The 14,060-nt window shown below is 46.8% G+C and overlaps 1 protein-coding gene across 1 annotated transcript; it reads right to left on the reverse strand.

Annotated features, from left to right (window-relative positions):
- Positions 1–2,894: 2,894 nt before the first annotated feature.
- LOC109745043 (putative disease resistance protein RGA3) lies at positions 2,895–8,215 on the reverse strand. Its single transcript, XM_073503191.1, has 3 exons — positions 7,910–8,215; positions 6,367–6,435; positions 2,895–5,657 (listed from the first exon to the last, which is right to left on the reverse strand). The coding sequence occupies exons 1-3, from the start codon at positions 8,213–8,215 to the stop codon at positions 2,895–2,897; spliced, it is 3,138 nt and encodes a 1,045-aa protein (XP_073359292.1).
- Positions 8,216–14,060: the final 5,845 nt, after the last annotated feature.

Below are 14,060 nucleotides of genomic sequence, written 5' to 3' on the forward strand. Positions count from 1 at the left end.
AGTTGGTTCAACAAATATTGTCATCTCCGATCCCGAGGATAGCCAAGGTGTATCTGAAGAGTTCACACATCGAGCATTCGATGAGCCCCTTTAAGTTCTCGACTTTTAACAATGCCTTGTTATTTTTTTACGCCACACCTCGGGTTCGAAGTTTTCCCTGTGCGCCGGTGTCCTCTTGCATCCAGGCTCCAATGTCGGACCACATCCGAGGTGTCTTTTGCAGCTGAGCCCCAACGTCGGTCTGCATCTGAGGTGTCATAGATTATCTTGGTCTTGAAAAAGTTGAAGGAGTTCAACCGAGCTTAATTAATGCTGGAAATTCCTTTGTGGAGCCAACCACTCGTATCCGAGCTTTTATGGTTGACTGCTTCCGAGGTGGTGCACCACCTCGGCCTTGGGCTGATTTTTTGCGGAATTTTTTTTCGATTGGTGCAATTTATTCTCTGCCGAGATGTATAGCTAGTAGCCCTCAAGGTGTGTGCCGGCCTAAAATCCGAGATGCACTCGAAGGATAGCATAAAACCATTGATCCCAGTGGCCCTTGAGACTCAGGTCGATTCGCGAATTCGGCTTGAGGATCAAGTCCTTACTCAGCAACATACTTTTAGGAACAGAAACGTAGTGCGTAGTAGCTTCCGAGACTCAAGTTGGATACGGCCGACCAACCTGAGAATCGTAATATCCTCGGAAACTATTTTGCACTTTGGATTTTCTGCATTGAATAATCAATGCATTAGACCCCGAGACTTGGGTTGGGCCACATGACCGACCGTAGGATCATATCTCCTCGGGAACTAGTTCAATTTTCGTGTGTATTTTATCAACGTTGAAGTACAGCTCGGCAGGGAAGATGCCGAAGTGCGGGGCAGAAAAGATTTCCCGAACAGAACCACCACGCAGGACAGCTCAATCAAGAGGATGTTCTGCCACCTAAAAGAAAACACAAAAAAGTTAAAGGTGTAGCTTGGAAAACCAAAAAACTTACATAAAGACTTTACATCTAAATTAAACCAAGTTTCTTGGTGCCAATCAAAATTGGGCTTAAAATTAATTTGTGCTTCCATCGTGCTTTAACATGACACATCCGATCTCTAAACTTCAAGTGGGTCAGCCTTCAGCTTCAACCTCGTTTTCCCGAAGGCAGAGTGCTTCTCAGGCTAGTTTAGCGAACTAAAATGAGTGGTTTTAGAGAGAAACCAGGTTATCCAGCTATTGACCATACACTCAAGTCAAGAAAGAAGTGGTAGAAAAAGACTTTGCAACGACTAAGAAGAAAACGGTTATTATAAAATGGCTCATATAAATTTAAGAGCACTAGTTAACTTGGGTAAAGAATGTTATTTTTAACAAACATCTTTTTGTTTTAACACAAATATAATGCTTGGTTAAACCGAACATTTTTTTAAATTGAGTATAAAGCGACTTAGCTGGTTAATGTGCTCGGTGTTGATAATGTGGTCCGGGCTTGTGGCGGGGCGAAGACACCCGTTGATCTCTGACAGATCCGACATGGTGTGTAGTCCTTGGCCTAGCCGAGGTACCGGCCCCAAGCCGGTTCCAAGGTGTCCGAGCGAGGATCTCGTCTTGACGGGGTGGCGAGGCAAAACACCTGGTCCAACAGTCGTGACGAAGCTGGCCGATTGGTGATGATGAAGCCCCAAGAGTATGTCGATGACGCGGTGGCGAAGCCCCTGGTCTAGCCAAGGGTGACAGAGCCCTCGGAGTATGTCGATGAAGCGGTGGCGAAGCCCCTGGTCTAGCCAAGGGTGACGGAGCAGGTCAGTAAGGTGACGTTGTAGCCCCATGTCAGCCGAGGTGTCACATCCATTCATTTTCACTATAAATCACAACCGTTCTTTTTCACTATTTTTCTACTGTCGCATCTGAGCCATTCATTTTTTATTGTTTTAATTATTTAATAGATAGATGCAGATGCAGATGCTTCATAATCTTAGCCATCCTTTGCGTGTCATGACGGATGATAGTCGACTTGGCAATGTGTATTTGTTTTTCACCCGAAACTCTCTATCATTTCTTCACACGATAAATTTTTATAATTTTCTCAAAGAGCAAGGATATGTACAAAAGAGAAGAAAAGGCAAACTAAAGCAAATTAACAATCTAAGACTGAAAAAAGAGATAACAACAACAGAAAGCCGCAAAAGCAACTAAATCGCTTATCTGAAAGTTTTCGAAAGGGAACCATAGGATTTTCGTTTTGCCCTTTGCACCAGCCATTGCATCTCTTCCTTGAAGCGTCTTCTGCAAGTATAAAGATCGTCTTGGAGTAATTGATGTAAAGGTGAAAGCACTCATAGTATTCCAAATGGCCCGGGCAATCAGAATGATGATATCCATTGCAAACGGAAGTTGAGAGTGTGTATCCTCCAGTTAAAACGGCTTGTAGGGGTTACTTGGTTCTAGCCACACCGAGGCAATAATTTTTTCTCTTAGAAAAAGGCTGACATGTCATACACACAAAAGGTTTGACAAGGTTGGCAAAAATAGTGTGGAAACCTATGACCAAGCTAGCCACCAACCAAACAGGCTCGGGCTCGTATGCTATGCCTCTTGGGGAAGATGTTGGTCCTTGAAGTGGATGATTCCTGCAGGGAAAATATAGCGGTTACTGGCAGAGCTTGTCCACAGATACACGTATTTAATACAGAGGCACAATTGGAGGATATAAAATCCCTCGTCGCTGATAAGCACCATGTGTGGTTGAAACAACTAAACTGGAAAGATAAATTAAGCAGAGAAAGGCTAAAGAAAGAGTTACAGGGATTTGCAACATGTTGGGTTTCTTGTGCCGGGAGAGGTACATAGTTTGCAGGAAACTAGTACTTACAGTTGGTCGAATTCTCACCTCCATGAATCATCAGATATAAGAGATATTAGATGTTTATTATTCCCTGGAACTGATTTCCCAAACTTTGAGCAGATGAAAAACAAGGGCATTCTTTGATGTCGCAGTACTTCAGTTGGTCAAGTGACTGCAGGCCATCTACAGAAGCTAGCAGCAGACAGTCTACGATGCTCAACTTTTCCAATGCCCTGCAGGAAAGAAGCCTCACCGATGTTAAAGATGAACACTTGGACAGTTCGAGTTCCACAAGGGAAGACTCATGCGAATCTGTCATGACACCCTCAGAGGATTGAGTACTTCTGCCTGCATTACTAAACGTGACCTCCTTTAGTGAAGACATGCCAACCAAGGATAGCTTCTCTAAAAATGGCAATTCATCGAAGGGCGGCAGTGTCTCCATTCCAGTACAATCCTGAAGGTATAGACTTTCTAAATTGCTGAGGGAGAAACTCTGACCCAACCAGGATGGAGTGGCACCTATGTAATTTATGATATGAAGATGCTCGAGACGATCATGTGGTTCAAGACCCTCCAGTACTTCCTTCGAAATCGAAGGATCAGCACTTGTTATTTCCCATGACAGCCAAAGAGTCCTCAGATGCTTTTTATCTTTAATCCTTGCACGGCAAGCCTCGTCCTTTTCTGTGACCTTTTCAAGATTGAAGATTCTAAGCGATCCTCTGATGTCATTCAGGTTCTCCAGCTGTGAAATCTCAAAGCCACTCTCTATTTGGACACGGTATTCTTTCAGTTCTTGCAGAAACTTCAGTTCACCAACTCTTGCTATCTTTGAGTGCAAGTGCAATGGCACCGACGACTCCGGAACAAGAAGGTATCGCAGATTTACAAGATTACTCATGCGTCTTGGCAAACCATCTAGACCACTCCAATGACTTACGTCGAGTACGTGCAGGTGGTAAAGTCCACACAGAGCCTCAGACAAAGGTTTGGGAGTGTCGCTTGTGAACCACAGCTCTAGATAGCGAAGATGGATGAGCTTTGAAATACTGGGTTGCCAAATGTCAGCACCAGAGAGTGTTGTTGATACCCGAAGCACTCGAACATACTGTAGTTGCCTGAGAATCTGCGTAAAAATTGCAGAAACATTCTCATCATATGGACCAACTAGCATTACACTGTCCAAGCTTCTTAAGATATCATATTTTTGAATGGCGGTTAACCCTTTCTCAAAGGTTTCGTTACGTTCCATGTCACCGTTTTGTTGCGTCTTGTATGCTGACTCGGTCCAGATGCTGACATGACTAACATATGGGGAGACTGCTAGTGGACCTGAGCCGTCCATGGTGAGACATTCATCTACTAAGACACTCCGTGCTACATGATGAATTAAATCATGCATGAGATAGTATTCATGTGCCTCCTCCAGCTTTTCAAAGAAGCTTCTGTCTACCAGCTCGTCAAAATAGTCACTTCCAGTATCTTCTAATCTCTTTCTATCATCGACAACAAAGCCAAGAGCAATCCAAATACGTACCAACTGTTCCTTGTGAAACTTATAGCCCTTCGGAAATACAGCACAGTAAGAGAACACTCTCTGAAGGTGGTAGGGAAGGTGATTGTAACTTAACCTGAGTGCTGGCAAGATGCCACCATTGCCTCCTTGTAGTTTCCATTCATCACCATCTGAAATTCTCTGCCAGTATTTCTCTTCAAGCCTTCTTTTCAACAGTGTGCCAACACTTTTTGCTGCCAATGGGTTTCCGCTTAACCTAGTGACTATCTCCTTTCCAATTTTCTGAAGCTTTTTTCGGCCTTGATAGTTTTCATCACCAAATATGCATCTTTTGAAGAAAAGCCAAAACACATCTTCTTTTAAACCACCCAACTTAATGTACTGCTCCAATGTGCTTGTCATTTTGGCGACTGATAGTTCTCGGGTAGTCACCAAAACCACATTACCTGTTATTTCAGTACATCTTAGTGGGGCCAATAGCTTGTCCCAGCGTCTCTCGTCATCTTCCCACATATCATCCAAAACAAGTAGGAATCTTTTTGTCAAACATTTTTTGATACCATCTTGCAGCGTACTGAAATTCTTAGCTGAGTTTTTATGCCTGCCGTCTGAAAGGCAGTCCAGAATCTCTTCTGTGAGCTTGACTTCATCAAAGTTAACAGATACATAAATCCACATCCTGATGCCAAAGTTAGCTTCAACATCTGGGTCATTATACACTGTTCGAGCAAGTGTCGTCTTTCCAACACCTCCAGTACCAATAATAGGAAGAACCAAAAGCTTTTCTTTACTTGATGCGCTATCCGTGATACATTTTTCAATCTGGTTCTTCTCGTGTTCCCTTGCAAAGACTTTAGTTTCAACAAAGCAGGCCCCTTCTTCACGCGAGTCTGAACTTTTGTTCTGAGACACTCGGGAAATTTCGTCAAGTTTCTCTTGCTTGAGAGCCTTACGAACATCCTCACAGATGTCATGTAGCTGGACCACAATATTTGATATTCGCCGTGATATGTCATCTTTGCTGAGTTTCCACTCTGGTATTTCTTCTGGAACTGTGTCCCCTTGAATCTTCCTCTCTGGAGTCATTTGGTTATCTGGATCACCAAGCTTCATTCTTTTCATTCCAGTCATGATATCATGACGCTCAACTTTTCTTTTGTTTGTCAAAGGACCATCCTCTTTATGCATGCCAGGACCTTTTGTATTGAGTTTTACCGTGGACGATATGCATCTACTCGCCTCATTAGCAAAACCATATGCAAATCGAATAAAAGATTGTGTCTTCGATGAACATGCGGTGTGCTCCTTATCTTTGATCTGTTAGATATAGACTGAAACCATTAGTGTACAGCTGCATATCCTCCTACCATTTTGCCGTAGCATAAGCGAATTAAAAGCATATGAAATTAAAGTAACTGAAACTAGGAAGTAGGGTACAACCAAATTATCTGTATTTATTCACATTAGCATCAGGCACAGGGCGGGTACCGTGCTTGCAAAGTGGTATAACCGTATAAGAGGAAAAAGATCCAACGTGAGCAGATTTTTTTTGACAAGGGGAATATATTAATGTCAAGCAGATACCAATTACACCTGGCCTCTGCACCAACAAGATGTATAAAAACACCGAGGATCCACACAGCCCAAGAAATAAAAATAAGAATAAGAGAAAAAAAGACCCTGCCGCGGTGATCATTCACCCGCAATAGTAGCACTTTAACCACCACGAGAGATAACACCCGAACTACAAAGAAGGTTCTCCAACAGCAATGTCTTCAGGAAGGAAACAATGTACAAGCATTGTCGTTCCCCGATCAAAGATCGTAGGTTTTCACCCTGGAGAAAGGCCGCGTTCCCAAAAAACAATGCCCTCAACTAGGCGACTGCCAGTCAGGACCAATAAAGGCTAGACCTTGGGTTTTCACCAAGGAAATCACGACTCGATACTCAAAGGAGCATCACCAACAAAGAAGTCCTCCAATGTTGCCGTCAGCACTTGTGGAGGCTACTACTACAAGTCACGTACCACCAGGCTCACAGAACTCGAGCCGATCTGGACGGGACCATATCCCGCAAGCCAATTCTGAACAACTGCCTGTGAAGCAAAGTCTTCATCGCATATAAGACCTCGCCTTCGCCACTTGCAGATCCTCCAATCATGCCATGGCATTTTTCGCATGTGTTGATTCCATGAAAATCTTGATGTAGACATGTCCCAAGGGGCCAACAAAAAGAGCTTCACGATACCCCATGGAGTTGGTTATGCTGATCTTGCGTGTGTACGCGACCGGCCCCAATCCAAACAAGGTGTCCAAAGAGCACCATATACGCAAGTCTTTGTTTTCCTTCGAAGGAGAAGTCCGGAACCTTCCAATGGATAGATCAAAGAGGGCTGATCACAGGTACAACAATGACTTCGCGCGAAGACAACTAGGGCCACCGCCTAGCCGGTTATTTTTGTGAGACATGAGATCCCAAGATCAACCATATCTCAATGCCCACCTCTGGCAGAAGGAGATGGCCGGCACCGCCAAGTCCGGAATCGCCGCCATGATGCCCAAGTGATGCGGGCAAAGCCGCCGACCTTTGCCAAAACAGTGCAGATCTAGCCCTCCTGGCCAAAACGTGTCCAGATCGAGCCAATCCGTCCTGCCGTCACAGTCGTGTGCCTACTGCCGGCTGCTGTCGTCGAGCTTCGTCAAAACATGCATATCGAACCTTCCTGGCGAAAACGCCCAGACCGAGCCAATCTACCCCACCACCACTGTCGACTGCTCATCGGCCGTCTGTCGGCGACGGGCCTCCGGCACCATCGCCGTGGATCACCCCGGCTGTAGGGGCGTGGGCGGGCGCCGCAAGCACACCCCTAGCCTCACCCGTTGGGAGCCCCGCCGCCACGCCATGCTGGCTTTGCCCGGCGACGCCTCCGGCGGTGGCGGAGGGAGGGGAGGGGGCGTGGGGAGGAGGGCTTGAGGGAGCTGGCGGACTCCCCGGTACAGCATGCCGCCGCCGCATGGAGGAGGTCGTGGGGTGGATTAGGTCGTGTTGGATGTGGGTTAGAGCGGCGAATGTTAGATGGTCTTCCTTAGTACTCTTGGCTACAAATAGTATGTAGGATCTTCTGATATCTCTGCAAGTTAATCTAAATCATAGTTTTAAATAGCCGGCTATAGCTCCGCTATAGCCTATAGCCTTTTCAGCAGGGTGCCGCTAAATGACCGCCTTTACAAATAGCCCGCTATAACCTGCTATAGCCCGCTATAGCTGATTTTGAGGCCCGCCGCTATTTTCCATAGCCCGCTATTTAAAACATTCATAACAGAGTCTATGTTTTTCATCTCCATATGTGTATTCAGCAATTTAAGTGAGCCTCTTTTAAATTTGATATGGAGATACAAATCCATCAACAAAGGGCAAAAATCAGAGCCGCCGCCGCTAGATCCAAAGAAATCCGTCCGCCGCACCCTCCCCTCCCGAGTGCCCAATATGGCGTTCTAAAATTGATTAAGGATGTAGAAGCAAGATGTCGAGTGCCGCAGAAGCACATCGGCCGGCAGCGCGCGGCGTACCTTGTCGTGTATCTCCACGTAGTCGAGCTCGTCGAGGAGGTTGCGCGCGTCCGCAGCCAGGCGCCGCACGGCCGCAATCGGCTCCGCCAGCTGCTCGTTCCCGATCTTCTTGCCGCCCGCCCGCGCCGCGCCGAGGACAAGGTTGGCGCGCCGCAGCTCGGCCCGGAGGCGGGAGGCTTCCTCTTCAAGGCCGTAGCGGGCGGCCCACGCACCGACGCCGTCGCCGACGAGCCTCTCGGCCACGACGCCGACCAGCCATGTCGTCGCGCCGACGGCCTGAGCGACGGGGTCGAACGGGAGCGGCATTGACGCCGGTCTCAACTTCTACCTCTCCCTCTCCGCCGGACCGAGCTTACAGAGCTTGTTTCTTTGTTTCCTCCGTCCGAGCAGAAAGGAGCCAAAGGGCTACTCTCGATTTATCTGAATCTCTCTCTGGGCTACTTAAAAAACGTATTGTCCAGACTGGGTTCCATTAATAAGCTGACAAAAGGATGAGATGTGTTTCGGTTGAATCTCACTGTCTCTAACGACCTGATGTATCGTGCGCTTACACACTATGAAATTTAATAACAAAAAAATATGGAGATCTAAGATTCCACTAAAAGTAAAAATCTTTATGCCATATCTTCGGAGAGGAGTGATTCTTACCAGAGGCAATCTCGCTCGACGTAATTGGCAAGAAAATAAGGAGTGTAGTTTCTGCTCTCGGGATGAAACAATCAAACACCTCCTCTTTTAGTTCAGGGTGGACACGGTCCGGACCGGTCCAGTCCCCGAGCTGCCGTTTTAACCGGCCGCCGGCGGTCCGGACCGGAGCGGACCGACCAGCCTGGCGGTCCTGTTTCCAGGGACCGGACCGGTGGCGGTAAAGCTCGGGCCGGACCGAGCGGACCGGCCAACCCACCACCGGCGGCAACGTGCGAGGGTGCAGCGACGAGGTGGGAGATGTGCGCGAGTGCTGTGGCGTGGTGGACGACGTGCGCTAGGGCCGGCGGCGAGGTGGACGACGTGCGCGAGAAAGTGCTCTGGGCGGCGGCAAAGGCGTGGTGTTAGCCATGATCATGCGCGCATGTTTGTTCTTAGCAGTTATTCTGTTCCATGCAAGTAATTTAGCGCGTGCATGGGACCATGATTTTCTGTGTATGGGCCTTCCCGTGATTGACGGATCAATTCTGACGTGAAGTTTGTTGTAGAATGACACCGTGATTATCGGATCGAACCATGTTTCTCTCGTTCCTTCTATTTTCTGCATGTTCGACTCAGTAAAAGGGAACGGTTACATGGGATAGCGCATGATTATCGGATCGAAACCATTTCTTGCTTGGACCCAAGGGACTTTTTTTTAGTTTGACTTAAAATAGTCTCTTTAAGAGGTTAAAGTTCTAAGCACCCCTGACTAAAGAGAGGCTAAAACTAGTCTTGAGACTAGATTTTTTTAGTCAGGGGTACCCTTACTAAAATGTGGATTAGTCCTCTTTCTCCTCATTTAACTTCTCTTCTTTAACACATGCGAGTTCTGGATTGGAGGGTTTGGAGGATAATAAATGCTCATTAACTTGATTTTAGTCTCCTTAGTATTTGGATCCAAGCATGGGTGAGGCTAGCAAGTTTTAGTCCCACTACTTTTAGTCATGAGACTAAAACGTATCCAAGCACCCTCTTAGTCGTAAATAAAAGGAACGGCAGCGAGGAGTTGTCGTGGGAAGGCGCCTTAATTATCGGATCGAATTGAATCTCGTTTATCTTGTTCTCGGTATTTCTCTCGATTGATTAAAAGGAAAACAAAGCGGCAGGGCGCGTGACTTCCACTTGCCCCTTTTCCTCTCGATAATCACGGGTGTGACAGCGTGTTCTTTCTATTTTCTGTTCTCTTTTACTTGATGTGCGCGACATGAGTTTTCTTCTCCTGCTCGACTAAATAAAAGGAAACAAATCAAGGAGGAGCACGGCCATGCTGGAGAAGGACGTCGGGGCGTGGCCGTTGGACTCTCAGCGCGCGGATCTTACCGGCCGGAGCATGGTGTCGCCGCTGGCCGCGATGACGATGAACAACCTCCAGCACACTTCGGTCCGCTCGGTCGGACCGGTCAAAGACCGGACCAGACCGAGTAAAGTTCGGGCCGAAATTCTGTAACCGGACCGGCCAATTTCTTGAACGGGCCAGGCCCGTACGGTCCAGTCCTGAACGGGCCACGAGTGGGCCGAAAAGCCCGCTCGCTCCGTCCAGCCTGACTTTCAGTGCAAGTTTGCGCATTTTACATGGACAGTCATCCAAGTTGTGTCGAGCTTGAATAAGCCCATAAGTTTTGCCAATACTTTTGATCATTATTGATTAGATGGTATTTTAAATAGGTTTATATCGCTAATAAAGATGGAAGCATATGCCTTATTGTGGTCGCTTTAGCTTTATAAAATTGACTTGCTTTTTAATGGCATAAACTCTTACCTTTTGCAGGTCACTTTTCGCGATGCACTCGCTTTGTATGTGGTCTATACTTCACCATACGGAGTACCAACCACTCTTTAGAGAGGTGTGCACACGGTTGGAGCAAGTGGCCTTGAAGGTTTTTACTCAACATGTGTGGCAGCATAACCTATGGATTGGTCCATCACCTCCTTCGACTTAGGTATAGTGTCGGTCCTATTTGACTATACTAGTGCCGTTAAGTCATTTTATATTTTATTTTCCTTTTGTCCGATCTTTCATTTGGGGTTGGGTGCATCCTCATTCGTTTGATGATACATTTTGAGTAAATAGAAAACCACCCTTTATAAAAAAAGTACTAAAAGGCAACTTCAACGCGGATGGATTGCACAGGTCATTTATTCATAGACATCAAATGTTCACCTTTAGTCACGACCATCATAGTTGGGGCTAAGGTAACCGATTCACACCACAATTCAAACAACTCATATTAAACCATCATCTTTGTGCCTAATGAATAGCAGATTGCACTGATGCCCAATAAGCTCACGAAGACAACGTTTTCCGTAGGTTGGCCCCACCCTTGATACTGATGTGGCGAAACTAGTATGAACAATTATTTGACTTACTCAGATGGATGAGGGTCCCACCTGTCAGCTTCACATCTTATTTGCCCCTTACTTTTTTGGGTACCCTTCTTTTTTCTTCCTCCTCTTTAATCTCGTTTTTTCCTTCCCACCCACTACCGCCACTTCTAGTAGGTTCTCGCGAGCGGCTGCCTGATCCAGCAAAGAATTCACAGTTGCCTCCGGTCGTCGGATCCCGTTGGCCGCCTTCTTCCCCTCTACCTTGACTGCCAGATTCCCGCCTCCCTCCACCGGACACCGGTTCCCGAGTAGTCGGTCGCCGTGTCATTCTTCCTCAACTCTGGCATTCACATACATCGCGTTCCTGAATTGTTGGGAGTGCTCGACCTCAGCAGCGACCGCCACTCGCTGGCCTCAAAAGTCATTTAGTCTCCAGACACACTCGCCTTCTCCTATTGCCTACTAAGGGGCGCCGAGTCCTAGGGCTTCCTCTTCTTTAGCACCACCCGATCGGAGCACGCTGGCCACATCGTGAGATGTCACCGTACCCCGCATAGCAGAGCCCCCCCCCCACCGCCAGAGATTTTGTTGCGGGGCATCAGTCACCCTAGGCATTCCACTTTTCTGGGTTTTTCAGTTTTGGTAATTAAGTTTCGGGTAATTTGGATACTAAAAAAATAAGAGCAGAATTCATGTCTGCCAAGAAAATTACTGAACCCAAATTAGTCGAACAGTTTGGTGTAGGTAATTCGGGCACCCATAAAAACCAAAAATATGGGTGGAGGAGCCCCTAGACCGCCTGCATCATGCGGCCATGTGTGCAAGGGATCCACAGGGGGGAGGCCTCGGTCACTGTCTTCCTCATATTTGGGCCTTGCCGTCGGAGCAGATGAGGCGACGAGCAGCGGGGGATGTGAGGAGGTGTTCCTCAACCCAACTGACGACGGATCTAGGGCGGCGGTGATAGGCGTGGCGGGGTGGAGCTCTAGGGGGAGGAGGGGACGATGGTGGCTAGAGAAAAGTGGTGGGAGGAGGCGGTGAGGTCGAGCCCGGGAAGAGGAGGAGTCTCATCGGAGAGGCAAGGGTAAGAGGAGCACTGAGGTCGAGAAGGAGGTGGCCTCTATTGCCCATGGTGTGTCAAGGAGAGAGGAGCTCCATTCGATCTATATTTGTGGGAGACGGGGAGGGAGTGAGGTAGTGGGGACATGGGGTGAGGAGAGAGAGAGTGGCGGGTTCATGTCTGAGATGAGACGAGGGGGGGGTGAGGGAGTCCTGGATTAGGGGGTCCTCGGGCGTCCGGGTTATGTGACGTGGGCCAGACTGATGGGCCGTGAAGGTACAAGATAGAAGGCTTCCCCCCGTGTCCGGAGGGGACTCTCCTTGACGTGGAAGGCAAGCTTGGCGTTCGGATATGAAGATTCCTTTCTCTGTAAACCGACTCTGTACAACCCTAGCCCCATCCGGTGTCTATATAAACCGGAGGGTTTAGTCCGTAGAGGCAATCATAATCATACATGCTAGACATCTAGGGTTTAGCCATTACGGTCTCGAGGTAGACCAACTATTGTAACCCCTATATTCATCAAAGTCAATCAAGCAGGAAGTAGGGTATTACCTCCATTAAGAGGGTCCGAACCTGGATAAACATCGTGCCCCTGCCTCCTGTTACCATCGATCCTTAGACGCACACAGTTCGGGACCCCCTACCCGAGATCTGCCGGTTTTGACACCGACAGGGGGCTTAATCAGTAAGTATGAGTAATTCAATATCGATTCAGTTAAGGTTCGGTTACCCATATGCCCAGGGATAGGCATCAGGGCATTAACCAGGGTGGTGTTCGGCAAGCGGGGGAACTATGTAGTGACATGTTCATGTACAACATGTTGACCCGGTCTTTGATCGTGTGTCTACATGTTGGATCCTTTCGATCTAAGCTTCTCTTCAACGGCGCTGTTGTTGTTCTAGTACGTTTGTCCTATAGGCCCTTAGCACGACGATTTCCCGTTTGTCTATTGCAACAAGTTTTTACCGGCTCCACAAAAGGAGGGGCAACGTTGGTGGCGCGCCTTTGGCTCGATTTAGTGCTTGTACTTGTCGCTAGGTGGGTTACGGATGCAATTTTTATTATTTCTGGTATTCGTTGTATTATCATGATAGATAATGAATAGACTGAAAATTTTCTCGCAAAAAAAAGAGGTCCTTCATCGTGAACTACAATTCTTCGAAACTCCAGCAGAACTCAATACACAGCCAGTAAAAACAACCCATGCATGTTACTAGTGGTTTGTATGCCAAAGTTAATGTTCAGCATGAGAAATAGATAAAATCATTATGACCCAAGTCTCGGAAACTCCAACTATAATCCTTGAAACCTCCGGCAATAAAACATATACTAACTCCTCGTGAACTACAACCGTTGGAAACTCCGGCAATACAACAAACCATGCACATTAATTTGTACGCTAACGAACTGCCAAAGCTTAGTTCGGGTCAATAATGTTTTGCGTACGAAAAAGAGAACATATACTAACTCCGTCCTAAATTACTTCTACTTGTCACTTAAATGGATGTATCATATAAATTTTGTCGGAAGTCAAAACATCTCTACTTTGACCAAACTTATAGAAAAAAGTATCAACATTTTTAATACCAAATTAATATTGTTAGATTGATGACGAAATGTAGTTTCATGGGATATATATTCGGTATGGTAGATGTTGATATTTTTGAATATATATTTGGTCAAACTTTGCAAAGTTTGACTTGATCCAAATCTACGGAGTAAAAAGGACCGGAGGGAGTACTTGTCAGTTAATTGGATGTATCTACTTCCTCCGTCTAGGTGTATAAGGGGGTGTTTGGTTCCAGGGACTTTTTTGTGTTGAGACTAAAAAAAGTCCCTAAAAGTCCCTAGCAAACCAAATAAGGGGGACTTTTTTGGAACTTTTTGCTAAAAGTCCTTAGAAGCACCTCCGTGAGAGTCTTTTTCCAAAAAGTCCTAGGGACTAGAAAAAGTCCTAGGACTAGAGAACCAAACACCACCTAAGTCATATTAGGTTGTGCACCGCGACCAAGACGGAGGGGAAAACGAGAGAACTTAATGTTTTTTTGCTAATTAATAGCATTGCATGCAATGAA

This window comes from Aegilops tauschii, chromosome 7, assembly GCF_002575655.3.
Source record: "Aegilops tauschii subsp. strangulata cultivar AL8/78 chromosome 7, Aet v6.0, whole genome shotgun sequence".
NCBI classification, from domain to species: Eukaryota; Viridiplantae; Streptophyta; class Magnoliopsida; order Poales; family Poaceae; genus Aegilops; species Aegilops tauschii.

What these genes read in the sequence shown, in the direction of transcription:
- LOC109745043 (XM_073503191.1), bottom strand. Translation starts at nt 8,215, where the DNA reads ATGCCGCTCCCGTTCGACCCCGTCGCTCAGGCCGTCGGCGCGACGACA. An exon ending in ACGTGGAGATACACGACAAG is followed by an intron (nt 6,436 to 7,909) that starts GTACGCCGCGCG and finishes TTTGCTTCACAG; the next exon opens with GCAGTTGTTCAGAATTGGCT. An exon ending in CGAGTTCTGTGAGCCTGGTG is followed by an intron (nt 5,658 to 6,366) that starts GTACGTGACTTG and finishes TATATCTAACAG; the next exon opens with ATCAAAGATAAGGAGCACAC.